The 26,598-nt window shown below is 36.8% G+C and overlaps 1 protein-coding gene across 7 annotated transcripts in view; it reads right to left on the minus strand.

The window, feature by feature from the left end:
- LOC124299090 (MAGE-like protein 2) overlaps positions 1-26,598 on the minus strand; it is a 219,027-nt gene that overhangs the window by 175,997 nt on the left and 16,432 nt on the right. For 5 of the 7 annotated variants that reach the window (XM_046752220.1, XM_046752141.1, XM_046752398.1 and 2 more), the window contains exons 4-6: positions 12,927-13,037; positions 12,640-12,761; positions 12,309-12,505 (exon numbers count right to left, since the gene is read on the minus strand). In XM_046752220.1, the coding sequence (XP_046608176.1) occupies positions 12,309-12,505; positions 12,640-12,761; positions 12,927-13,037 (430 nt within the window). Of the gene's footprint in view, positions 1-12,308; positions 12,506-12,639; positions 12,762-12,926; positions 13,038-23,055; positions 23,153-23,279; positions 23,552-26,598 lie in introns of those variants that run through there. The other 2 variants (XM_046752482.1, XM_046752567.1) reach the window with 2 other exon arrangements.

Below are 26,598 nucleotides of genomic sequence, written 5' to 3' on the forward strand. Positions count from 1 at the left end.
TTGAAGATAGAGCCAGTTAAAAAAAGTCTGTTTCGAAGAAGTTGAAAAGTCGGAAAATTCATAAAATCGACACAGGTGGCCTAAACGAAAAACGGCCAAACACATGTTCTTTTTTTCCAATAGGCGAATTGAGAAAAAGATTGATACCAAGATCGGCGTCGGTGACCTTCACCGATTAGGTGAAACGGTGTGGAATACCTCATATGGTACGTGTCCAAAAGGCAAGGCTGAATATTAAAATATACGTTGAAAGAGGTCGATATTTTGGTGTAGATTTTTTTTTTTTTCTTGCTCGATGAATAAGGGGTACATATACGAGTACGTGCAGCAGCATATACGATGACAATGTCGGTCGATTGAGGTAGAAAATACAGAATAATCGAAGACGAAAAATTAGTGTTTAAAAGACAAGATGAAGAAGCTTGTTTCGGGTAAGTTGGTGATTGTTGACGACGGAGTGATGATGTTTTGATGATGCTGTGCCGGTAACGGTTTCGGTGAATTGGAGGTGGTCTCGCAGCGTCGATTTGAAGTGTCTTGGGCCTTATCGTAGCGAGCTGAGCTCAGGTTTCTACCGGCGGTTGCAACCACAGAAGAATATCCGTATGATGGTCCGAATATCGGGAAAATATCCATCACGGACTCGACTTGTTCAAACAGGGGCATAGGAGTCTTCATGTTTCCAAATATGGATTGGCACATTGTGTATTTTGAATCGCAGAGAACGTCATACAGGTGCTCAGTTTACACGTTCGACAATTAAAAGGTTGCACTTGAAGTTCCTCTTTGCTGAGAGTAGTTCACTTATAAGAATGATTTATACCGCGATGACATTGGATGTGTAATTCTGGTGATTTCAAACTTTGAACACATTTGTAGATTTGCAATTTAAGCAGTTTTATTTGCGTTTGTGGATGGTATCTCAGTTCACTTTGTAGGGGGTCGTTACATGTTCAGTAGATGAATTGTGCCGATTATTCTGAGAGTTAAACACTTTAGGTAGAATTTCAAAACACTGTGAGCGATACAGTTTCCTTCTTTTTTTCACTCGCGAGGGAAGTACTTTTGCTACAAGATGCTTATGGGATGGTGATTTATAAAGTTGGATGTTTCTAAGAGAAACTCCACTTGGCACTTCGCAAGGGTTGTTCGATAAGCGATCCGCTGCCACGAATTTTGTACAGGGTGGGTGATTCGGGATCTTGTACTGATTTAAAAAAAAGATCCATCAATCATTTCGCGAGGCGAGTACGACGAGCGAATCCGCTGCCACCAATTGGTTACGGGGTTGTGATTACGACGAGCGGCTATCGATGACCGCATCCACACCCAGCCGTGTTATTACGGCCTATTTCAAGTTCGTAACCCATCGATTGCGCGCACGTATGAACGATAAGAGGATATGAAAGGAACTTGCATTCATGAGTTGAATATTTTATTATATAATTGATTTATTGTCAAGGATATAGAGAATACAATGAGACGATATGGAGGAGCAACAAGGGAAAAGAGGTGAATTTAGATGTTGGCCGAACGGAAGATAACTCGAGGGTGTGTCTTGGAACGAGCGGAATGAAGCGTTGGCGAATGCAGAAAGCAGAGTGCATGATCAAGGTTCTGTGAAGAAGAGGAGATAGTCAGAACGAAGAATGAGTTGTGAGTGAGAAGAGGGACTAAGGACGTAACATGTTTTTCGAATTTTAGCGGCTGCTTTTTTAATTTTTATGTTTTTTCAAAAAAAATTTTTATTCAGCTGATAGAACATCCCAAGAAGAGAGTGGCACTTGGAAATTTCCAAAAACTGTAACCGTTCGCTCGGAATCGTGGCGATAAGGAAGCATAGTGAGACGCGTGGTTTTCTTTATCTCCCCATACCTCCCTTAAATATTTAAATTTTCGGCACTGTAACTATTGAATTTAATAGTCAAAATTCCGATAAGAACATTGTAAAAAAGAAAATGAATTTATGTTGTTTCACTTAACTTCACTTATCTTTACAAATGCCATTTGAATTTTATCGCATTTCCTGCCTATTTTCGGTACCTAGTCCCCTTAAATTATCCGACTGTGATGGTGGTTGCTTAATGCTTTAATTATCTTTAATAAATTACTTTGCTTGTATGTGTTACGTCCGCCAGACCTCAGATTCTTTTCCCATACTGTTACAGCTACCTTATACACTACATCCACTTCTCATCGTGACTTCGCTGCTTCTCCTACGCTCTACTCCTAAAATGAAACTAGCCAGTCCATTGCATCCTTCTTCCCATATTTTCACCCTTGAATCATCTTTCATTAGCGTGTTCCTCCTGGACATCTTTTCATAGTACTTTCCTTATCTTTTACAATAAATCGATTATATACTCAAACAACCAGCTCCTCAATACTAATTCATCTCATTTCCTCTTACACCTCGTACGTGCGTACAGTCGACGGGTTGCGAACCCAAAAAGGCCGTAGTAACATCACGGCTGGGTGTGGATGCGGTCATCAATAGCCGCTCACCGTGATGACAATCATCCACCCCGTAACATAAGACCGACAAGGAAACTGCCTGATGTGTCCCCTTCCGATGTCGTCCATTTAAGGATATGTTATTCTTCATCGAAATCTAAGCGACACTTATTTTTTTTTATAGGTGGACAAACGGTTTGAAGGGGTGAAATCAACCCCCAAAGTTTGGCATCCTCGGTGGTTGTTTCATAGTTTCACATACTTCCAGTTGAGATATTTTAATAAAACTAATTGGAGAATAATTTCTGTAGCGAATAACGAAAAATGCATTTTGTCCGGTTACGACGGGGTTGAATTCAAATATGATAGGGGTTGAAAGTTGGGAAATTTTTACAACTAAAAAACTATTGTTCGGATTGCAATAGAATTAATTGCATTTGAAACAGCAGAAAAAAGTAGGGGATACGTGTTTTTCGAAATAACGTCATTTAGGGAATGAACTACCCTTACATACGTGCAGCCGAATTCCCATGAGAATCGTACTATTTTGCTTCAACATGTCTTATTTAACATTACTCTTTCTAAGCAACAATTTTGGAGCTCTTTCATTTCAATAAATTTCGGTCACATTTATAACAAAAATCCACCCCCACAAATGGCCGAATGGTTTCTGGCAGTTTCTTTTACGATAGTGAAATCTTCGGGAGCACCATATCTTAGTAGTTTGTGATGTTACTGGAATCGATTCTAAGCGTATGTTACGTCCGGCGTATTGCTTGCGCGTACCTTTTTCGAAATCACAATATAACTAGGACTCTCAATACGTGAAGAGTTTTTCAAAATTCCCTTGCAACGCTGTAACGAAAGCTACAGCCATAGATAACATTAAAATATCGTATTTCCTACATCAGCGAGTTCCACCCCTCCTGGAAAAAGTCACGTAGAGACCAGCAACGATACCTAGTATAAGGTTCAACTTTATTTCTTATAACTGGTACCAAGAACTGAGACAAGAGACTGCTGAATTACCATCAGCAGCGCTCAGCCTGGAATTATCTCTTTCTTTAAGTCAAAATTATCATCAATAATTAGGATAAACCACTAACTTTGGAACCACCAAATTAAAATAGATTATCTGTTAAGATGTGTGGAGGAATGCGTAAGAATTATCTTAAGATACTTTTTGTCAACATCTTACACGCGTAAGCGAGGAGATTGAGAATCGTCGGAACATCGTCGAAGAGCGCGAAGTAACGCTGACCGGGTAGATTCCGGCACCGGGAGGTCACCCTCGCACTTCATTGGCTAATTACCGTTGTAGCTTACTGCAATTGCAGCTGCTTGGACCCTCAGGCCCAAGAAGCATTGTCTTTAGTCTGTCAAGTCGTAAAGTGCGTGGACGTCAACCCGGATTAGCCCTCTCGAGCAAGAGTAGCGTTGGAAAATCTCAGTTGTGACCGGCCTAAAGTCTCGCGCTAATTCGTCAAAACCGAGCATTCGGTTTGTTATGTTAATTGAAAAATACTCACTATCTTCTACATTCCAATCTTTACTGTTCTTTACTAAATCTCATCATTTCGCGAATAGACATTTTAATGCCATTCCATTTTCCTTAATTAAATCAAGTTCGGCCCTGATTCAAACAGAATCAGGTAATATTAAGTGCTCATAATAATAACCAGCTACATTATCGTCTTTAATTAATAATCGTTAGAATCATTTTCAAAATATATACATATACCGTGAGTGAACCAAATTGACTTTTTCAAACAATAGCTTTCGATAGTAGAGTACCGTTCGAAATTCACAAAGACTAAATGCCCGACGTCCATCATTGTTGGGATTCATCGACCCTGCCGATCTCGAGGTGAGGCTCTGTCCCAGAATTCTACGGACACCGATCTACACGACCAACGGCTCTCAATCTCGCCGAATTTTGCATCTAAAGATAAGTTAATTCGAGTAGTCTTCTTCAACATCATTCCAAATTTTGCATCACGTGTTATTTAATAAAAACGAGTGGCAAGCTTCACTAGCCACTGTCGAACGTTCAGTATTGTTTTCTGAGGATATCAATATAAATTTTCTCATAGAGTTCCATAGCAAAAGTGAGCAAGATAGAATTGGCGCCTAACTGCAGATAATAACCTTGACTATTTAGAGAGACACTCTTCTGTCTTCAGCTCGGCCCCCAAATCATATTTTGCAGGCTCAGAGCCAAGTAACGCGTATAGTTCTACGGATCGACTGATCCGTAACGTAGAATTGGACTATTAAGGGGGTATTCTAGTGTAGAAATTTGAAAATATCGATTTTTTTTTTTTTATATTTTCAAAGCTTAACCTTTTAAGAATGTGTCCTTGAAAGGACAAGTCAAAATTTCAATTATTTTCAGAGATATAGCTATTTTAGTGACACGTCTTCAATACTGGCTCGGCTGGAACGAATTTTACTCAAAACTTTAAACGCGTTTTACTCAAAACTACATTTTTCAAAACGGTTGACATGATTTCTCAAGTTCTATTGAACCGATTTACTTGAAATTTGGTGAGAATCTTCTCAATACATGTCTCTATCGCACGAACTATTATTATAACGAAATAATAATTTTTACTATTTTTAAAAAATTCAGAAACGTCCAAAAAAGTCAAAAAAAACGTATTATTTTTTCGGACAGCCGTAATTTGGCAAAAAAAAATTTTTTTTCGACTTTTTTTTGGTTAGTACGATAGCTGCATTTATGTAGATTAATAATCTTTTTTTTTTTTTTTCTGATTTTGAAAATGCTTGCAATCGTGACAACAATGGCGCGCAATTTTTTTTGTACCCCCCACTTCAACAACTCATAGCACTTTCAATTTTGTATTTTTTGACTTGTTTTTTTTTTTTTTGTAATCGTGAAATGATAATAAACGCCTGATAAAAAAATGGATGGTAAAAATATTTTTTGTTTTTTGTTTATAGCACTTCAAAAAACACCTCAAATTCATGCCTCTACACTAGAATACCCCCTTAACATAAGTTACATTTTAATCTAAAAAGAGAGATACCATCTTAATAATAACCGACCAAAAGTAGAAATAATAGTCGTTCAAGATAGATAATTTTAACAAGCATTATGTTTAGTTATAGATTATTCATATATTATTAAAATAACTCTACGTTTTGAAAGAAGCGTAAACGGTTGAATTCAACTAGTTCTACCGCATCTCTGTGTTTGAATATGAATTCATCCGTCGACGCCGTCTATCTTTAAATTCAGATATTTTATGATTATACCTTCTGTGGTTTTTCTTTTATATCATTCATTGATTTCATAATTAATCGTTTGAAGAATATACGTTATCTTCTACCAATCAAAATCATTATTCAACCATTTATTTTGAACGATAACCTATCCTATTGCATGGTGGCGCTGGGGAAGCTCCCGCGTCAGGAGCTGTTGTCTCCGCAGTGGTTCGCGGCACGCAAAAAAACTCTCTTCAACGTAGACTTAAAAAAAAATTCGCAGTGTTTTCGTTAATAGTATCATATTTTGAAGTGAAGTGCGTAGGGATTTGGAAAAAAATAGATTTTTAATAAATAGCCACGCTTTTGAAATTAAAGAATGATTTTTGAGCAAAATTTCTCGTCGAAACAGGCTATAACTTTTATTATTATTGAGATATCGAAAAATCCTATGTAGTTCATGAGATAATCTATTCTCATTGATACAGTAAAAATTTGAAGTCGATCGGATAAAAATTGCTCGAGTTTTGCTGCGTGCCGCACTCAAAAAAGTGGTTTCGAGAAAAACGCGTTCAAAGTTTTAGGTTTGTGAATTTGTCCCACTCCGGAGGCAAAAAAATCGTTGATATTGCAACTGATATCGCGGTATTAGTGTTCAATGATGGCCTGAGAAGCCTCATGAAAGTTCTGGAGACGTTGGGGATAATCATCGGCCCAAAGTGTTTCAACTTTAGCATTGAAACCGACGCAGCGCGGAGCGCTGCACCACTCCGCAAAATATTCAATATCTACGAAAATAATTGTAAGTTCGACCTGGGTCCAACGGCATCTTAATCTTAAAAGTATTTAAAATTTTTTTAAATGGTTTTCAAAAAATCGATTTTTTCAAACCATCACAGTGGTGTTGTCCCTTAAGGAAAGGGGTTATTTGTATAAGAGAGAAGGGTTCATCTCTAAATTTCTTTATTGTTACGATGTATTAAGTACCGAAGTTCTTTGTACACAAACGCTCTCGCTCCAGCGCGATCGTTTATACAGTCAGAAACCCCCCCCCTCCCCTGCCATCGCCGAGCGCGGAGCGGGGAGGGTTGCGCACGCAACTGATAATGCTCGACAATCTGAGAATCTTCATTTCAATATAGACTAAATCTGTACTTATTTATTTGTCATTTATTACTTATATTATTCAGCGCTACGGTAAATAAGCCACAATGTGATATTTTCGGATCAAGGTTCCGCAGTATTGAATAAATATCTTCATTCCATGCGTCATCACGATTCTGAATTTTACTTCGAATCTCACAGAGAAGAAACCCTCCTCTGACTGTAGTAATTTCAATTCTCTGTTTCTCTCCCTCCCTCTCACTCGTCCCCATGCTCGCGACGCCAAAATTGACCCCAGGTTACCACACGGTTTACCTGTGCACGAGTGAATGATCCAACAAATCTCGGAAGCAACTTCCGCGAGGGATCTAACGCACACCCAGGGCTATTCCAAAGGACGCCCTGGGCCGTATCGCTTATCGGTTTAGAGGATTCATATCTCCCCGTACCTTTCGATATTTCTAGCCGACGAGAGAGAGATGTTCATATTCTTTGCAGTTAAACATTATTTTATTATTCCTGCGCAACCATTTACAAATTTTCATTCACAATGAAAAACTACATCATCCGAAGCTTATCGCAGTTATAAACGTCTTCTCTGAATAAAACAATTTTAAAATTCTCACCGAAGAGCATTTCATTCGGAAAGGCAAACAAATTCTGGACAAGACCTTCTGCGCGCAACAGATTTCCTGCCATGCCGCGATCGGAATTTATTGATTGTTTGTTTTGTGAAAATCAGGTCGTGACGATCAATCAGTTCACGCTTCTACACCTCGAAATATTTCCACCAATGGAAACCATTAATAGCGAAAACTCAAGTATAAATGCCTTACGCAACATTTTCATAACTCAAATTTAATTTTAATTTTAATATGATGTTACGTGCAGACGATTATCTGAAGGATCTCGTCCGACGTGATCTAAAAGAATATAAATGTAATCTATTGCCGAGCGGTTGGAAATAGATAACTTTGGGTTTCGTTTATATAAAGTGTAAACACACCTGCTGTGATAAGAGTCTAGTATTCTGGGTGACAGAATCTCAGTGGTATGGACAGGACGAATAGATGGAACTCGTCTTGTCCACAATGGTTTATATTTTGTATACTAAATTATATTAAGTACACTATTGCAAATGACAAAGAAAGATTAAAGACGAGTAGGGTAATCGAATAAACTATTAAATATGACAAAGTGGCCTAAGGATAGCTTAGTATTACGTTACGGTTGAGGAAAAGGTGAGTCAAGGAGTGCGCCACCTTGGGTAGCGCGAGGGTGACTCTTAGGACACACCACCGATTCGCCGAGCCATTCCGTTAAGAAATCTTGAGTCTCCACGTTGCCTTTTCTGGCTGATGGAAGGTCCTTTCCAGTGGCCGGTTCGATCGACGGGGTGCACCACTCACTTATCTCCAGGCTGAGATCTCGTTGATTTCACACTCCTCAACTTCGACTGACTTGAAGGTGTCGATGGGTTCCAAATTACGGCTCGGTTTCGTCGGTGGTGGGGCACTATTCTGCAGAGTAGCCATTGCGCCACTTTTTCGGTGTTAATGCACTCCTTGACTCATCTAGTTGTGTGCGTGGAAGCGACCGTCGCAGAAATGCGCTAGGCAAGCAGTTTCGCGGTTAGCGCGTGACGCGTGTTTCAAAAGGGCCGTTCGTAACAATGACAACAAATGAAATCTAACATTCGCGATTAAGTAATAACAATAACTAAACGGAAATGCTAATGATCAAGTAATAGTAATTGGAACATATTAATTTGAACGGAAATAGTTATAATAACTAAATATTAAAAATAAACAGCAACAGGTCGCCAGTTCAATAAGTGCAGTCATTGTGTGCTGCCAGCTTTCAGTTTATATTCTTAAATCGACAGTGGTGTGTTTGCATAAGTTGTTTGTGGCTTATATGTAACTAAGAATTTGAAAGTGCATTAATGCTTTTTCACAACAAAAATGAAGATCAATCCTTTCAACGTTATACGGTTACTTGTGACAACATTTCAAGCAATGAATATTGCTCAAACGGCCATAAATAATGAGGAAATAAAGTTGAAAAACCATTTTGAAACTATATTAGTAAATGCAATGGAAGAATACACTGGCGTTCAAATAGAGGAAGAAAGTTCCCTGTACTTTGCACAACCGTACAAAAATTTAGAAATGGAAATAGTACAAAATGAAGAATGGGCACCTGCACCTTATGAACCAAAATCGCCTCCAGACGCATGCACTAGCAATGGCGAAAACTTGTCATTTGAATACAAGTCAAGAGTAGTTGATTACCAGAGGTCGAGAAAAAAAAAAAAAAATTGTGCATGAAACGTGTCCACCAGAAGTTCAGAAAAGTAAAATCTTTTCGCCAATTAAATCGCTGTGCTCATTATTCAAGTAAGGGCAGAACTCACAAGGAAAAAATTGCTAGAATTTATTACTACAAGCCCAAAAAGAAATAGGCCATGAAGACCTTTGGTTTAAAGCATCTGAACATTGGGTGAATTCATTTAAAATTGCCCATCGTATTGTATCGAGGAAAATTAATAAATTCATCACCAAAAAAACGATTGAAAATGCCGAAAGTTTGAGAGAACAAGCTGAGCAATTTGTACAAGGTGTGAAGAAAAATATAAAAATATGCGGTTTATCGAATTTGAATTATTCAGATCAAAGTGGTTTCGAATTGGAAATGCATTCTGGAAGAACTTAAGCAGTTGAAGGAGAAAAGAAGGTGAAAAGTCTAGTGCAATCCAGTTGCTTGTACTACACACAGTTACACAATTCAGCCAACTATATCAGCTGAAGAAATACTTCTTCCCCCACTTTTTTTGGTCCTCAAAGAACCGAGTGGTATATTTGGTCCAATTGAGCAACAGCCATTGTTTCGATCAGATAATGTGTACATAGAAGTATAGAAGTCTGGTGAACTTACTTCAGGTATAAACGGGTGATAAATTTCATGATTATTCGCTTACGGAAATAAAAAGTAGTATGTACAGTAGTAAATATTGTACGATTCGTAGTAAGTCCAGATTTGTATTCATCGGTGTACAATAATGTGCACTTAGCGGTCAACAGATAGCAAAAAATTAACAGACCGGAAAAAAAGAAAGAGATTTAGTCTCGACTTGGAGCTAAACTGACGTGTTCGGATTTATAAAATAATATACTTCCCGATTACGCCCATTCGTTGTATTCGTTTCATAAATCTAACAATATCATATTTCTCTAATTTTATGCCCTCTACGACGTGATGATTCCAAAATTGCAAGGACAGAATTAATAATATCAATCGAAATTCGGCTGCACATAATGATTGCATCTATTGGACTGGCCGCCCGAAATTTAGGTCCAAATGTAAACAGCCGCGAGAGCGGTGGAGACAAGATACTTTAATTTATTGAGCTCTAATGTTTATTACGCACCAGTCGACCGGAAAATCTGATTTATTTTCATCGTATATCTCGCATGATACGTCGCAACAGGCAGATAAAATTAGAACTTGGCGAATTAAAATGTATTTGTTTTGGTGCTCCTGCGTCACAAGATAACTTCTATTTCTTCAGATACGTCGCAACAGGCAGATAAAATTAGAATTTCACCGAAATAAAATGTAATTGTTTTGGTGCTTCTGCGTCGCAAGATAACTTTTATTTCTTCAATGGTATACAAGCCATTCCATGTTAACTTACCGATTTCTTTCAATCTTTTGGAAAAAAATAATAACCTAAATATTTACGGCATTAGCCATGTTGAATTTCAAAATTGTACGCTTAGAATCGATTCCAGTAACCTCACAAACTACTAAAATATGGGGCTCCGGAAGATTTCACGATCGTAAAAGAAACTCTGCCAAAAGCCATTCGGCAATTTGTGGGGTTGGTTTTTGTTATAAATGCGACCGAAATTTATTGATACGAAAAAGCTCTTAAATTGTTGCTTAAAAAGAGCTTCGTAATGTTAAATGAGGAATTCGGCTGCACGTGTGTAGGGGTAATTTACCCCCTATGTGATGTTATTTCGAAAAACGCAAAAACACGTATCCCCTGCGTTTTTGTGCTGTTTCAAATGCAATTAATTTCATTGAAATCTACACAATAGTTTTGTAGTTACAAACATTTTTTCACTTTCAACCCATATAATTTTTGACTACACTTCTCGCAAAAATTAAGGGAACAAAAAAATTTTCGAAATTTTTTGGTGATTTTCAATAGGCTGTATTTCAGTGAAAAATGGTCGTACAAGAAATAAAAAAACAAAGCTTTTGAAGCTTAAAGACTCTAGTTTTTGAATTTTTCGGTTAAAAATTTTTCGAAGCACTGTTAGCCATGCAATCCTTGGATAAAGCACGAAGAAAAAATTTTCAAAATTTTTTACATTTTTTTTACGCTCTACGGGCATGCAAAAATTTTTCCGAGCTAAACCAATGCATAGGTCGCATAGCCTGTTTATTCAGCTTCAAGATGCTTTTTTTTAAACCTCGATACGACCATTTGTCTTCGAGATATCGAATTTTGAATGCCAAAGGATCCTTTTTCACTCAACTGCCGATATCTCTAGAACTACTGGTCGCCCAGCGAGCCGAAGGGCAGTTTCTTTTTCTGCAGAAAATTTCCTACAAAAATCTGTCATGGTTGATGTCAAAAAAAATTTTTTTCCACCTGTAGCGTTAACGTGAAAAATAGCAAAAAAATGCCATTTTGCCTTTAAGCAGGCGATAAAAAAAATGTAAAAAATTTTGAAAATTTTTTCTTCGTGCTTTATCCAAGGATTGCATGGCTAACGGTGCTTCGAAAAATTTTTAACCGAAAAATTCAAAAACTAGAGTCTTCAAGCTTCAAAAGCTTTGTTTTTTTATTTTTTGTACGACCATTTTTCACTGAAATACAGCCTGTTGAAAATCACCAAAAAATTTCGAAAATTTTTTTGTTCCCCTAATTTTTGCGAGAAGTGTATATAGCCACGCCGTAACCGGGCAAAATCCATTCTGAATTATTCGCCATAAGAATTATTCTCTAATTGGTTTTATTCAAATATCTCAACTGGAAGTATGCAAAACTATGAAACTACCACTGGGGATGTTAAACTTTGGGGGTTGATGTCACCCCTTTAAACCGTTTATCTACCGATAAAAAAAAGAGCGTGTCGCTTAGATTTTGATGAAGAATAAGATATCCTTAACTGGACGAAATCGGGCAGGGACACCTTAGGCAGTTTCCTTGTGAGTTTCAACTTATCATTTTTATAGTTTTTTCGGCTCACGTTTTCTGATTGAAATCTGGTACTAAACATTATGAAAAATGTGATCATATTTTTTTTTAATTTTTAATAAAAAGTAATTTTACCATTTCACATATTAGCGAAACCACAAAACTCTGAACAATCAAAAATACTCGGACGATAAAAAAAGAACCAGTCACGTCCTCAAAATGCAGTTTCACTGTTACAAATTAGTCCAACAAAACTGGAATTAAGCATGCATCAGTATTAATTATTCAAACAATGTCTAATTCTTACTCAATATATAGGTGTAGTGGCTCTGGTGATTCCACGCTCAAAACTGGGTCAATAAATTGTGAACCTCGTCCTCGCAATGTTACCGTAGCTCCAGTTTCACCTCGAATGTACAACAAATTCGAACCTCCAACGCCAATAATTCTACCACGTAAATCGAATCCCGGTGGTGCATTTTCAATTCCAACACATATCTTTTCCTGTGCACAGAAAGCAACATAGAACGAATCATGTTTTGTTAAAATTTCTTTATATAGTATTGCTCAAATCAGTTTTGTTCAAGCAATTAAAAATAGACTGCGTCAGAGTCAGCAAATCCTCACTAATGTCTTACCACAGTCGGTACCGCCGAGTGAAGGCTCATCAAAGGTGGAGGAGCATTTGTAAATCTGCTGGGTCTGTTTAAAAAGCTCTGATGCTCAGTCTTGATAATTTCTCCTATTTTCTGAATAGCCACTGTAAAATAAGTATAAGAAATTTATATTATGTCACAATTAGGTAAAAATTCAAATGCCGTAAAATATAATTGCAAATTGGTATAGTCAATAAAAAATATCTGTAATTTATACAGAATAAATATTTAAAGATGCTTATAATTGTGAAAACAAAAAACATGCTCACGGTCAATATTGTGCTTTGTATGTCCTTGTATATGCAAATAAAGTGATCGCTGATTAGAACATATTTTTTCTTGCTCCGTCATAAACCGTCCGCGAGTAGATACAATGGCGCCTGTAATTTGAATCATTAAAATCTTTATGGTTTAGTTCTTCATGTATGTACAGTAGGGGTGCGCGGTATTTCGATATACCGAATTTTTTTCGGTATCTCCTTCTTCGAAATGTATCGGTATGGGAACCTTCTGTCAATACCGATACCGAAATATCGAAATTTTGGTACTTCGGTATTTACGGAAATTTCGATATTTCGGTTAACCGAAACGAATACGAAACCCGTACCGAAAATCGGTATCTAATTTCCTATACCGCGTACTCCTAATGTACAGTATATCTGTGTATAACTATGACATCACCAGATGATCAACTCGAGATCAGCAATACAATGGTTTCAAGCACAGACTACTCTCACTTATTATTTATTCACTTAATATAAAGTTTCCCATTCGCACTCATTACATGTACCGAATACAGAGCGATCTCGGACTCCTTGGAGTTAAATACTGTGGCTCTATAGGGCCCAGATCCAGTTAAGCTGGCTATACCAATACAGCAGAACGACTAAAAATACACATGAGATTTTTTTGCTTGTTAAATGCTAATTAATTGCCAAAATTTCAAATTTTTCGCGTCAGCCATTTTGAAAAAGAATACGGTATATTCGCAATATGAAGTTAGTATTGTCACTTTACAAAAACAATAGCAATATTTGATAAGCAAAATGAAAATAAAACACACACAAGATTAATAAGCTAATTAATCGCTGCCGCTAGGAAATTGTCTCCTTTTTTTTGCAGCACCCGTTTTTCGAATATCTCACACCCTCCACGTTAAAAGTGTTGCCGATTTCCAATGAAACCAATTATCGCCATTGTTTAAGTCTAGAGATAACTCACTAAATAATTGCTGCCAAAAAAGTAAAATTTTGATCATCCAAAACATTCCCATTTCAGAGATTTCACCGTTTTTAGGGAAATAAATTTCCTAACGGTCGAGATTCGGGTATTTACTAGCTGCAGAAATAATTTGATAATTAATTGCTCCTGAGAGAGTTAAGTAATTGCTGGCAAAGGAGCTCAGTGTATCCATCTTCCGAGATCATTCTCAATCTGGTGTCCAGCCTGTGTCGCATGACCGTAGAGCGAAAAATAGGTTGTTTTTTTTTTCATTTAATATACATCAAACTTGCTAAAAATCAGTTTGCAAATCTGAAACAATTTCTACAGTATTTCGAATTTTACTCCAAATAAACAATCGTATGGATTTTACTATGTCTTGTTTTGTTCATTGGATATAAACTGAAAAAAAACCTTAAAAGGATTGTTTAATTCTTAATTTTTTTATAGTTGAATTCTAAGCAAAAAATACCCTCCAGAATAAATGTTTCAAATATGTGACATTATCAATTCATGTAGCTAGAAATGAAGGTTGGTGCTCTCTTTTGAGTATCTACATGTGATGGTAGGACTCAGAGATATTGTAAAGTTTGCAAATTTTACTACCGCCAAACATGTTCAGGACAAGGCGTTCACGCCACACGATAGAAATAAGAAATTAGAACCAAAAACAAAAATATAATTAAGTACCATTAATAGATAAATAAACGATGAAAAACAAAAAACCAAAGAAGAATTGAAAAACTAACGAAGAATATGACTGTTTATAGACGTCTGCCCTCTCGTGATAATAATGGGCAATAATGATTTGAAACATTAGCTAAAAGCGTCAACTGTGCAGGATATATAGATATATGTGCTAACAAGAGGAGGGTACGGCAGTTGGATTTTTGTAATTTTTCGTATACGTGGTGCATGAAGCTGAGAAGTCGGACAGGGTTCGTACGCTTTTTGGAATCTGAAATTCCCTGACTTTTCCAGCCTGAAAATGCAATTTTTCCAGTAACCTTTCACGAAATATGCCGCTGATTAATGACAATTTTTTTACACATTAATACTCAATATTACCTAGTAAATATCTTTCTGTCTGACCATCTATTTACAAACAACAAACTGCGATTTTCTGTAAGCGAAAAGATGAAAGAAGGTTGAATTAATATATTTGTTCAAAATAATATTACAACTTTACAGCTCTATTTGTTTCGCAAGGAATAATAAAAAAACTGAAATAGGTAACGACCTTACATTCAAATGTTCGACTAGTAACTGCAGGTACTTCATGAATTAAAAGACTAGCATAAAATATTTCGATATCACAGAATTAAAGGACTACAACTTATGAGAAATTAAAATAGACGCAACACAATAAATTAAATTTTAGAAATGGCACGGATTTGGTCATCCAATATCTCGGCTTCTTTGTGTGCTTCTGCCATTACTTTTCCTTTTCTTTGATTGTAATTCTTTTACTATCTGGTTCGCTCTCTTTCTCTCGTTTTCTTGACGTTTCTTTTCTGTTGCCTCTTTTTTCTGATTCTCAAAATCTTCATGATATCTAGCACGAGAATTTCTCGCATAGTGGATCATGTGCTTAGTGATAGATACTTTGTCAACTCCTCCTGCACTTCGAATAGCTTCCTATATAAGTCTCTGGGCAACTAACAATTTTTCCGATTGATTCTCAACCAGACACTCACCGTTCACTGAAAATCCTCTTTCGACAGACGCGTTTCCGTGTGACATGACAAAGAGCTTTTTGACGAATGACATAAACTCTGAGGAAAGATTGTTGCTTACAGCCATGTTTTTCCAAAAATGGTCCAACCGCTCGTCTCTTGTGAACTCCTTTAGCTGTTCGATTACTGCTGGCTTTGCGCTTAACGCTTTAAATTCTCGTTCGATTCTATCTGCTGAGATGCCACTGATCCACTTATGAGAAACGAACTCAGTCAAGGCGGTCGAAAGTCGTTTTGAGGCGATGTTTCGAGATTTTAGGATAATTCTAGGATCACAGAAAGAAAGAGTTTTCGTCACACGATATGTGATAGGGGATCTGTCTTGCAGTTTTCGGCAAAACATTTGTAGAGACCGTAGGCAATCTTGCCTGAAGAGAAGTACCTCTTTTGTATTAAAACCGTCCATTGCCCGAAACGCTGAACGAGTGTCATGTCCGATGTTGATATTTTTTGCTTCTTTTAGATTATCCGCTTTTGAAACATCCACGTCACACACTGACGTGGACTGTTCCAATACTTCTTCTTTAACAAATCGGCCCATGATTGAAATAATTATTTCATTCAGATCAGTGTAAAGATGTGGCACCATCGGTTGTTCAGTTTGATAGGCAGTCAAAAATGGCTCTACTTCAGCAGCAATAGTTTGTAAAAATGCGAGCTTAGCCCTCATAAACTTGTCCTTCATGGCCTTTTTCATCAATTCGTAACAATCGGATTTTGGTTCTTTCTTCTCGTTTTGAACTCCAGAAATGTATTTCTCTAAATTCTGCAATATCAAGCCGGCTCGTTTAGCAACGGCACCATTTTGCAGCCACCTTACTGCGCAAAATTTCATAGGAAATTGCCGGGACCCGGAGAATGTAATCCGCTCTGCGAGCGGGTACATGTGCAAAAAAATTGTAAATAGCGCGTAGTAATTGTACGATGTTCCAACCCGTTGCTTTCATGGCAGCTTTAAACGCATTATGTAGATTATGAAGCCCACAGCTTTCAATATCTAAAAGAACTGAAGTATCAGGACCATCATTTAGTTCGCTCTTTAGGTCACGTAGAAAATTGAGGTTTACGTTAGGCCAATCCATAGATACCTGAAGGAGATTCTTCATATTCAGTGAGGACAATTCCTTTTTAAAAGTAGTCAAGAGATCGGCCGACGTAGTATGACCTAGGAAAGCAGATACAAAATATCTACTAACGGTCTCGTCTTTGGTTTTGCTCCAGTACCGTAGAACAAAATCCATCTGTTTCAATTGGCATACTTTGTTTAAGCGTTCGTCAAACGATACAACAAAGCACTCGTTTTGCGGTATATCATTTAGTAACTCATTTTTAAAGAACGGGGCAAGGCCGTGCAAAATTGTATAACCCATTTTGTTGGGGCCCAGTGTCATTGCTTTAGCTGTCCCATTTTCATCAAACTTTAGTTTGAAAATTTCTGTGCATTTCCCTGCAGCAGCAAGGGATAGGTGGCAGAATACAGTCTGAAGACACCAGATTATCTCTGCTCGCGTAACTTTCTCCTTTTCAATGAAACGATCCATTCCTCGCTGCTTTGGTAGTATGTGCGGAAGTGATGTTGATTCTAGTTGTGTTGACGTGCTTGGTTGCGAAATCGATCCTGTCTTCTCAGTTTCTTGTACTTCGGCTATTTTTTCAACATTTGCAATCAAACTTCCATCTGAAATGAAACACCATTCATGAGATGCAACGTTTGGGTTCCACAATCGAGCACGGCGATCATAACAGGGCGTCTCGCGCAAAATTCGGTAAAACTATTGTCCACAGGCAAAAAGCGGGATGAAAAAAAGGTGTCAAACAAAAAAATAAAAAAATACCATTAACTAAACCTGGCAAACGGCGACATGTTTTGCCGATATCATTTATAAATTTTCACCGCTCCCAAATTCGACGTTTTCAAAACTCAACTCGCTGATTCTAGCTCAATAACTGGTGAGTTGATTTGAAATTTTTACAGTATGTTCAGAATACATACATTACACCTCCAACGTCGATAAAACACATAAAAATTGCTTTCAGACAGGTGGGAAAATGATTATTTAATTTAAATAAAATCAAAAAACTAATGATGAGAAGAATGGTGCGTGAGTACGATTAACGATATAAATATTCTAAATAATGAAATAGCAATAAATCTTGCAATGTACCATCGCAGTGTTAAAAAAATCTGCGAAAAACGCATAATGTTCCGTTACCGCACGCAGCGCCCAAACGCTGAACAAGCTGCTCGCGCCGAGCGTTGTTTAGAAAATCATCCATAGCTACAATATTTATGATCCGATTACACTGAAATTTTTGGAAAGTTTTGTTTAAACGTCATGGGAAAACGGCTCGCCGGAAGTTTTCTCAAAGTTGAAGTTCTTCGCATACTGTTTTCCGCCAATAAGTGTCCGAAATCCGTTTACCGATACCCCGTCACTTGTTATTGAATATAAGCAAACAAATGCAATTTTTATGTGTTTTATCGACTTTGGAGGTGTAACGTATGTAATCTGAACATCCAGTAAAAATTTCAAATCATTTCACTAGTTATTGAGCTAGAATCGGCGAGCTGAGTTTTGATAACATCGAATTTGGTCGCGGTGAAAAATACAATTTTTATTAATTATTACTTCAACTAATAATCGGATTTATAAATTATATCAGCAATAAATGTTGACTTTTGGCGGGTTTAGTTATTAGTATCTTTTATTTTTTTTTATTTGACACCTATTTTTTCATTCCGCTTTCTGCCTGTGCACAATACTTTTACCGAATTTCGCGCGGAGACGCCCTTTTGTGATCGGCGTGCTCAATTTTCGGTGATAGAAATACTCCGATTCTAAAAGTATTATTTTGACTCCTCGCAGCGTGTTCGTGTTTACGTCCTTTCATGTGACTAGTTAAAGCCTGTCGGCCCATGTTGCTCAGCAGCACGGTTTTCTTACACATGCAATAAAATGCAAACTTGTCATTTTTGCATTCTTTCAGCCATGGCGAAAACTGATCTTCGTTAAGCCATTGAATATTGAACGTGGATCTCCTTGATTTAGAAAAAGGCATTGATCTGAGAAAAAAGGATAGCATACGTAAAATTTTATCATTTCGATCAAGACCGCACTGCATTGACCTCCATTGAAATGTTATTTTAGAATACCTATGACGTACAAAGTTTATTCCTCATTAGTCATTCCAATGCAGAACTCATACAACGTAATCTCATAACATATTTTACTACAGTTACTTGGCCATACAATGATCACAAGTGATATGACAATCAATTTCCAAAAATAACATTATAAAGTCACATCGACTGCATTTCACATGAAGTCGTACTTTAAAATTTTAACCGTGGACTAGGCTTTGTAAGTTAGCAATTTTTTCAATGCATAGTTTTCTTTAAAACCCTTCGACTGACTTCATAGTTTCTATATTAAATGTGTAAGGATTAATCTGCGTGTTATTACGTCAATTATAACTTTTTCACTTCCAAGAGATAAGTCATCGAAAAGCGCGGATAAACAATGGTGATCATACTTGACATGTTGAACAAAATACATGCACTTTACGTATATCGTATAACCTATCGCGACATAATGATGATCTACTTACCTTATATTAATTTTTGTTTTTCTTTTTGATTCGCCAATCTCCTTATACGTTGACGCGTTGGTGGCAAATACTATTTTCACGATTTAAATATGTATGAGTTTCACAAACGCTACGCACACAGGCAAGCTAACGTTAACGAGTCGCGCTGATCCGAGAGAGGGCGACGCTGCCCGAAGTTTTCATAGCGTTGCGACTTTACGCACCAAACATATAAAATATATGAAGTGGTGCGACGAAACGGAATTTTAAGGGCAATTTTTTCCCCTTAAGATCAATAGTACTTTGTATAGAAAAAGAGTTCATTTCTTTGACAGACATAAAATTCCAGTATCATTTTCGAAATTCCCTGACTTTTCCCTGCTGTAAGAAATTCCCTGACTTGTCCCGGTTTTCCAGGTTTTCCCAGTGCGTACGAACCCTGTCGAATAATACTTTTCCAAAGCAGTTCAACGCCATAGTCAGAAATTCTCGAGAAAATTGACTTTGAAGTTTTCCGAGCGCTTTATCTGCACCAAACGTTTTACAATATTCGAGCAGACCGCGTAGTCACTTGGTAGCGCTTGGGCCTAGTACTCGCGGGGTAGTTGGTTCGAGTCTCACTTCTGTTATCTTTTTGTTTCCCATCCAATTCGCATAGCTACGTCATTTAAATACAAAAATCAACAAATCTGTGCCAATTCACAGATATATAATTATAATCGCCAATGAAATTCGCACGTTTTAATTTTAATCATCTCGACCTCTGACAATAAATGGCGAATAGGCGAAAGAAGATTAAAATCTGGCAGTAATATTTTTTGATTATAATATATTACTACCACCCGTTCCACACATACATGAACACACCTGGTCACACTTAACACACCCGATCTCACATGATACACCCGACGCACACAAAGGCACACACACACACTTGGTTCCGGTCAATTCTAGGGAAATGCCAAACCAACTGTCAACTGCCAAAATAGCCAAAAAACACGTTGTATGACTTTTCATTGTACTGTGAACAAGTTGACAGTTGGTCTGACAGTTGACAGGTGCCAAAATGGATTTTCGTCGCCGAAAACATCCTCAGCTACCTCAAAAATGTATGAAACCATGCCCAGATTGTATCAATTATACTTTGGGCACACCGTGACATCCTGTTGGCAGCTGCCAACTGCCAAAATTGCGGTGACAGGTAGTTCAGATGATTTCCAGGGGTTGAAAACATGAATCCATGAAAACTCCGCCCCCTGTATGAAAAAAAATCAACTTCGCCTACCGAAATTTGCCGTATGTAATACTGATATGAGGGCATTTCACCCCTTTTTGGGGTGGTTTTACCCCCTCTGGGCGGAAAAGTGAATTGCCCCAGTGGACATACTTTATAGGTTGGATGAAAATGGTCAATATTTTATAATTTTTTGGGCATTCCAAACCCCCCTTCTAATAGAAACTTGGCGTTGAAAAAAAATTACCGTAAGAAAACGCGTTTTTTTTTTAAATCGCAGTTTATAAGGGTTGGGGGTAGTTTTTTTGCAATTTAAATGGCGTAGATCGATTCACCACCCTCGAAAATGGTGGACTACGCTCTTCATGCAAAATTTTCAAATGACATACGTGATCAGCCAACGATCAAAGTTGCTCTGGAAAAAATACGAATTCAGACCGAAATGGGTTAAATGACCGAAACCACCTTTCACGAGGTGAAATTTCACAGCAAATTGAATAAAATTTCAAGGTGGTACAGTGAATAGACTAATAAAATATAATGTTTCGAGGGCAAAATTTTAAAAAAAATGCTTTTTTCCTTACTTCTCACCGCGTGAATTTGTTCGTTTGACTATTATAAAGAACGTTGTTGAAGGGGGGCTCTGAAAAAGAATTCTAAGAGGTGTCATAATCAACTGAAGGACAACACTGATAAGACATCTCTTAAACTAAACTTGTTTGTCCGGAACCCCCTTTCGTGAAGACTGATTATACACGAAAATAAACAATATTATAAGATGTTAAATAAAATTAAACAAACCTAGTAAAAAGTAACATCCATCGAAACATGGAAAGTGAACAGTAATTTTTTAAAATCTTGTTCCCCATTTACTAGTATTTCTTATTTTCGTGCAAAAAGGCCGTTGTAAAATAATTAAATACTGTTGCTCATTGATTTATTCTTATATTTATCATTGATTTTCATATTAGTCGATAAATCTCGGACCATTGATAAGACGAATGTGTTTATGTTGCGAAAAACATGTTAATACTATAATTCAATTATCTCACAATGAAATTCATGTTTAAAAATGTAAACTGAAATCATTAGGTACATTTTTATATGCAAATTATTATGACTAAAGATTTTGAGACAAAATAATTGTAACTTTTCCTGGTTACCACCACATGGAATTTAGTATTTTTGTGTGAATATTCTTTTCGCTAAAGGGGGTTTCGAACATTATAATAGGGGAGCCCAAGCGAGGATTTTGGGTTTTATTTAAGCGCGGCAGAAAAACATAAGGGAAGAAACCTTGCACCCCGTTATGAACGACCACCATATATGAACCCTTAATATACAAGGGTGCGTCTAGGGCAGCCAATCAGATTAGTAAAAGAAAATCGACCCTTGAATTAATTCGAGCTCGTCAGATTGACAGAAGGTAAGATAATTACATGCAGAAAAGTGTAAATTTCAATATTCTGACGATTTGACCATGACATAAGAAAATAAGCGAGTCACTAGTTTGCAAAAAAAAACGTCACCTGGAAGTATTCGAGCGTGGTTAAATTTTTTTTCATTTTGAAGGAAATCATGTAAGGATTACGGATATAATATAACTTGCCGGTTCTACAACGTGAAAAAGCTAAAATTATTAATAAAGTGAGGTACGTGCAGGTGCTGAGAACTATGTATTTCCCACTCCGCGCCTCTCTCCCTTCTCACTCTTTCTATATTTCTCACTCTCTCGTACCGTCCCCACCATATATATATATATATATATTTTTACCTTATATATTATGTTCTGTTCATTGTAATTATTCCATTCAATAACAAGAAACGAGAATAAAAATTTTCTTTTAAACTGTCAGAACAACGAAATTCCTCTACATAACTGTCAGATTCTAGGTCAGCACAACAAGGACATCAAGCTGAACCGTCTGTATATAAATCTGATGAGTTTGAGTATTTCAAGGTCACGATTTTTTTTTACATTCTCAAAAATCGACTGTGAGTTCTGACTGCATCCAAACCGTCAGTCTTTTGAATGTAATACCTTTTAGTGGTCACTTAACATTCCTCCTGCATATCTGATGAGCTTGAATGAAAAATTTTTTTTCTCATTTTCTACCCCTTCATGCTGCCACCCCCGACTTGGAAGCCGGCAGATTAATATTTCTCTGTTACCAGAAGCATATAGGGCGTATACGATATTAATGTCTGACGCGCTATAGTATTTCTTTGTAATAAATTTTTTTTACATTTTTGAAAATTAGTACACACTTCCCCCGGCAGTGAAAGGGCATATATCATATAAACTTTTTTTCTTTTTAGTATCTAATCTTCACAATCCAATAGGTTCCCGCAACGCCTAAATAACATCCCATTTAGCCTCTTGGGCTCCCCTAATATTAGGAGCAAGCATCTGGCGCCTCATCGCATTATTGGCAATGAGATACCTGTTAGCATTGGTCGTTTGATGTTCTCTTTCATGAGAGTAGTTAATATCCAGGAATACGTACATATCCGCAGTAGGGAACAAAAGATGTAAATGTTAATAGCTTCATTTTCCAAATTTTCTACTTATTATACCACATGCTATAACAGCTGAATGTTGCGTAATATTTCAATTACCGAAAGGAAGATGCTGATAATCAAGTTTAAAAGATGCGTCATCATTGTTCATGCCTGGTCGAGCGAGATACCACTTCGCATTTTTTTTCAGTGCCCTCCTTCATCGTGGCTTTTTATTTCATAAAACCACCTTTATTTTTAATGTGGGAGATTCAAAATATAAAAAAAAGTTTTTCCTGCACGCCCTACTAACAATACATATATATATATACATATACTCGTACATGGGCAGATCCGTTACTTTTCGTCGAAAAGTTGCGGAGGTGGTTTACTGATTTGACTGCCGTTTTTTTTCTCTCGAAAGCAGGTCAAAAAAAACCGGTGATCCTGAAAATTTGAGCTCGTTGCGCCCAAATCCGGCCGCTGGAGAATTCTTTGAAGTTTGAAAAAAGTCGATTTTCCAGTCATCTTCAAAAAGTCATATCTCAGCTCCTATATGACTCAGATATTCCAACCAAATAGCATCCTTTTCTGTCAACCTTGTATTTTCAAGAAAAAAATAGTTAGTTTAAACTCTCATATACGGGTTGGCTGGGAGCTCCAACTGGACTGCTATTTTAATAAAATTTTCCTTATTTTCCAAAGGCTCTCAAATCTACATTTTTGGAAATGGAAGGATGGTTGACAGCTTATATTTTTCCTTAAGGTATATTCTGATGATATCTGCCCTATTTTTCCTGGATCGCTTCCATTTCACTGAGACGTCGCCACATAAAGTAGGTCCATTTTTGAAAAAACGCTGTTTTTGAAGGGCTAGAACTTTTTTCTATCAACTCGAAATCCTTTGGGATTATCACGGATTATACTTCATTGTATCTCTAAACAACCCTGAAAATTTCAAGTTTGGCTTAGAACTAGTTCCCGAGCTATGAATTTTTAAAAATGTCAAATTTTCGATCTAATATGAAATTTTTTGTGGTTTATTATAAGTTTCGATAATTTTACACACTTAATTAATACTTACTCGAAATTCGATTGTAGAGTAGGGGGCAAAACGAGCTGGCTAAAAAAAAAAAAAAACTAAGCGAAATAATTATTCCATCTGCAGACTTCTTCTCGTTGAGAATTTGTGTATTTAATTTTTCTACATTTATTCAAGTTACATAGTTTGAAAATCATTCTAATTCAGTTAATCTTAGGCCAGATATAGAAAAACTAAATAGAACTTATGTAAAACTTATTACCGATTCGAACGATAGGTAAGTTAACGACTGGCATGGATATTTAACCCTCCGCCGGCTATCCATGACGATATCGTCATATCTGACTTTGGCACGTCCTGGTATCTCGGGAGGGGGTAGTGGATGCGGCTTGGGACCTGCACCTAAAAAAACTTCACGGTGGTATATGCTCACACGCGCAAACATTTTAGTATGCGTTAGGAACTTGCAAAGTTACGACCGTTCGAAGTTTGAAAGTGAACGAATTCGTCCCCGATAGCCTGCGGCGTCAGTTATTTCGACTTTTGACATACGTATAAAATTCACATTATCTCATTGAAAATCAAAGTCTCTGACCGTATTTATCAAGTTTACCTAAATAGTATATTATGACACTATTGTGGGAACTGTTTTTTTACCTTGCTCGAGGTTGTTCGCACGAGCAAAGCGAGTCTGAACTGTCATATAATATTTCAACATTCATTTTTTCACTAATAAATTACATATTTTTGTGATAAAAACATTGTGTTTTCATGAGTACTTCAATTTCATGCGAAATTTCTCCCTTCGCAGTAGCCTAATTTTAGGTGGTGAAATAAATAGGTTTTTTGGAACCGAGCCCAATGTGAGTAGGTTTTTTTGAAAGACCATAGTATCAGAAATAAATTCCTAGAATATTCTTTCGTAATGGAAATTTGGGTTCAAGATATCCATTTTTTAGTGAAATAGTCGAATTTACCCGTTTTACGCTGTTTATAAATTTCTATTTGTTAATGGATCAAACATTTTGGAATGAAAACTGCTAGAATATTGAGATGAGAGCCAAAACTGGTTCCCTGAATTTTTTGGGAATTTTTGGATACTCCTAAGTGGGTTAAAAATAACCAATGACAACATCGTCATGGATAGCCGGCGTCGTAGTCAAAAAAAGGGATAGCCAGCGGAGGGTTGATTTGTCAGTCAGAGGTATATCTATTCTAAGCCATGTTTCTTTTTTCTTTCTTTTTCTTGTCCTTCCTGGTCTTGCTCTTTTCCGTTAGGCCCAGTATTTGAACACATGTGTCTTTCAACTTTCACCATAACTTCTAATTTGTTGTTTAACTAAAGATCAACTCAGTTTGATGGAGAGTTGGAAAAGAAGGAGGGTGAAAATAAAAAAAAACCCTTATCAAGCCGGATTCGTAAAATATTGATATAGTTTAGACTGAAATTCGTTCTTCGCCTTTCCTTTCGATTTGTATATAAGTAAGGGTTAATAATGGACATGTCCATTGTTACCCCTCTGTTGATGTTCATAATAAATATATTTATGATTTAAATAAAATGAATCGTGTGTGATGGTGAATCGCTTATAAGGTTAGTTATCATCAATTTTTTATATTGTTTCATTTGCACCCTCGCCTATCAGCAAGTTGTAAAAATAAGGTCTCTGTTTGTCAATAGAAAAAAAATCGATTAAACCGTCCTGAGGATGACCCGAAATTAGGGTCGAAACGTTGACGCAAACTATATTGTTGTTTTGATGACCTACATTTCCAAGATTCTTCTTGTAGTCCAGGAAACGGGTAGAAAAAAGGGCAGTTTTATGTCACGGCGTGCAGAATGGATGAGATCTGCGGATTCTGGCAACGATTATAGCCCACATGAACGCCTACTACTTTCCAACCAAAAATTTGAGTTTCTAATTTTTTTACACGCGTTTAAAGTTTTGAAAAACAGGTTTTCTACTAGGATCTCCTAAACTATTAATTGTACAGAAAAAAGTACAATAACTTATGGTAGGTCTTAGAAAGACGAACAATTTCGTTTTTGGAAAATTAAAATCGGTCAATCAGTTCTCTTGTAAAAAAATAAAAACCGGCTGAAATGGCCATTTCATAATTAACTAATTATGAGTCCAATAATGCATGTATGGCTTTAGGAATCTGGGAAAATATGTCTCTTAAGGCGCTCAAGAAGCTCGCAAAACCGGGGCTCCATCGGATAAACAGTTTGTGTGAAAAGCTATTTGTTATGAAAAAACCGACTTTTTTTGCAAGGAATTTGCAGAGCCGGAGAGCGTCGTACAGCAATTTGATTAGCGGATTTTTAATCGAGAAGGATCCTATCATCATGTACATTTAGGGGCGAAATGATTTTTTATTATTAAGTTGGTGAAAAATGGCTCCAAAAAGAGGGTATGTTTTTCAGCCATAAACAAATGGAATTTCATAGCCAATTTTCACGTTACAGGGCTACGATTAGTCTCACTCGAAAGCTGTTATTTTTTGACGAATTTACAAAAAAAAAAAAAATTTGCCAAAAGTCAATTAGGGAGGGAGATAATTTTTTTTTTTTTTTTCATTAATTATTGCACCGCCGGTTTTAAACATAGAGGGCTAAA

The sequence above is a fragment of the Neodiprion virginianus genome, chromosome 1, assembly GCF_021901495.1.
Source record: "Neodiprion virginianus isolate iyNeoVirg1 chromosome 1, iyNeoVirg1.1, whole genome shotgun sequence".
NCBI classification, from domain to species: Eukaryota; Metazoa; Arthropoda; class Insecta; order Hymenoptera; family Diprionidae; genus Neodiprion; species Neodiprion virginianus.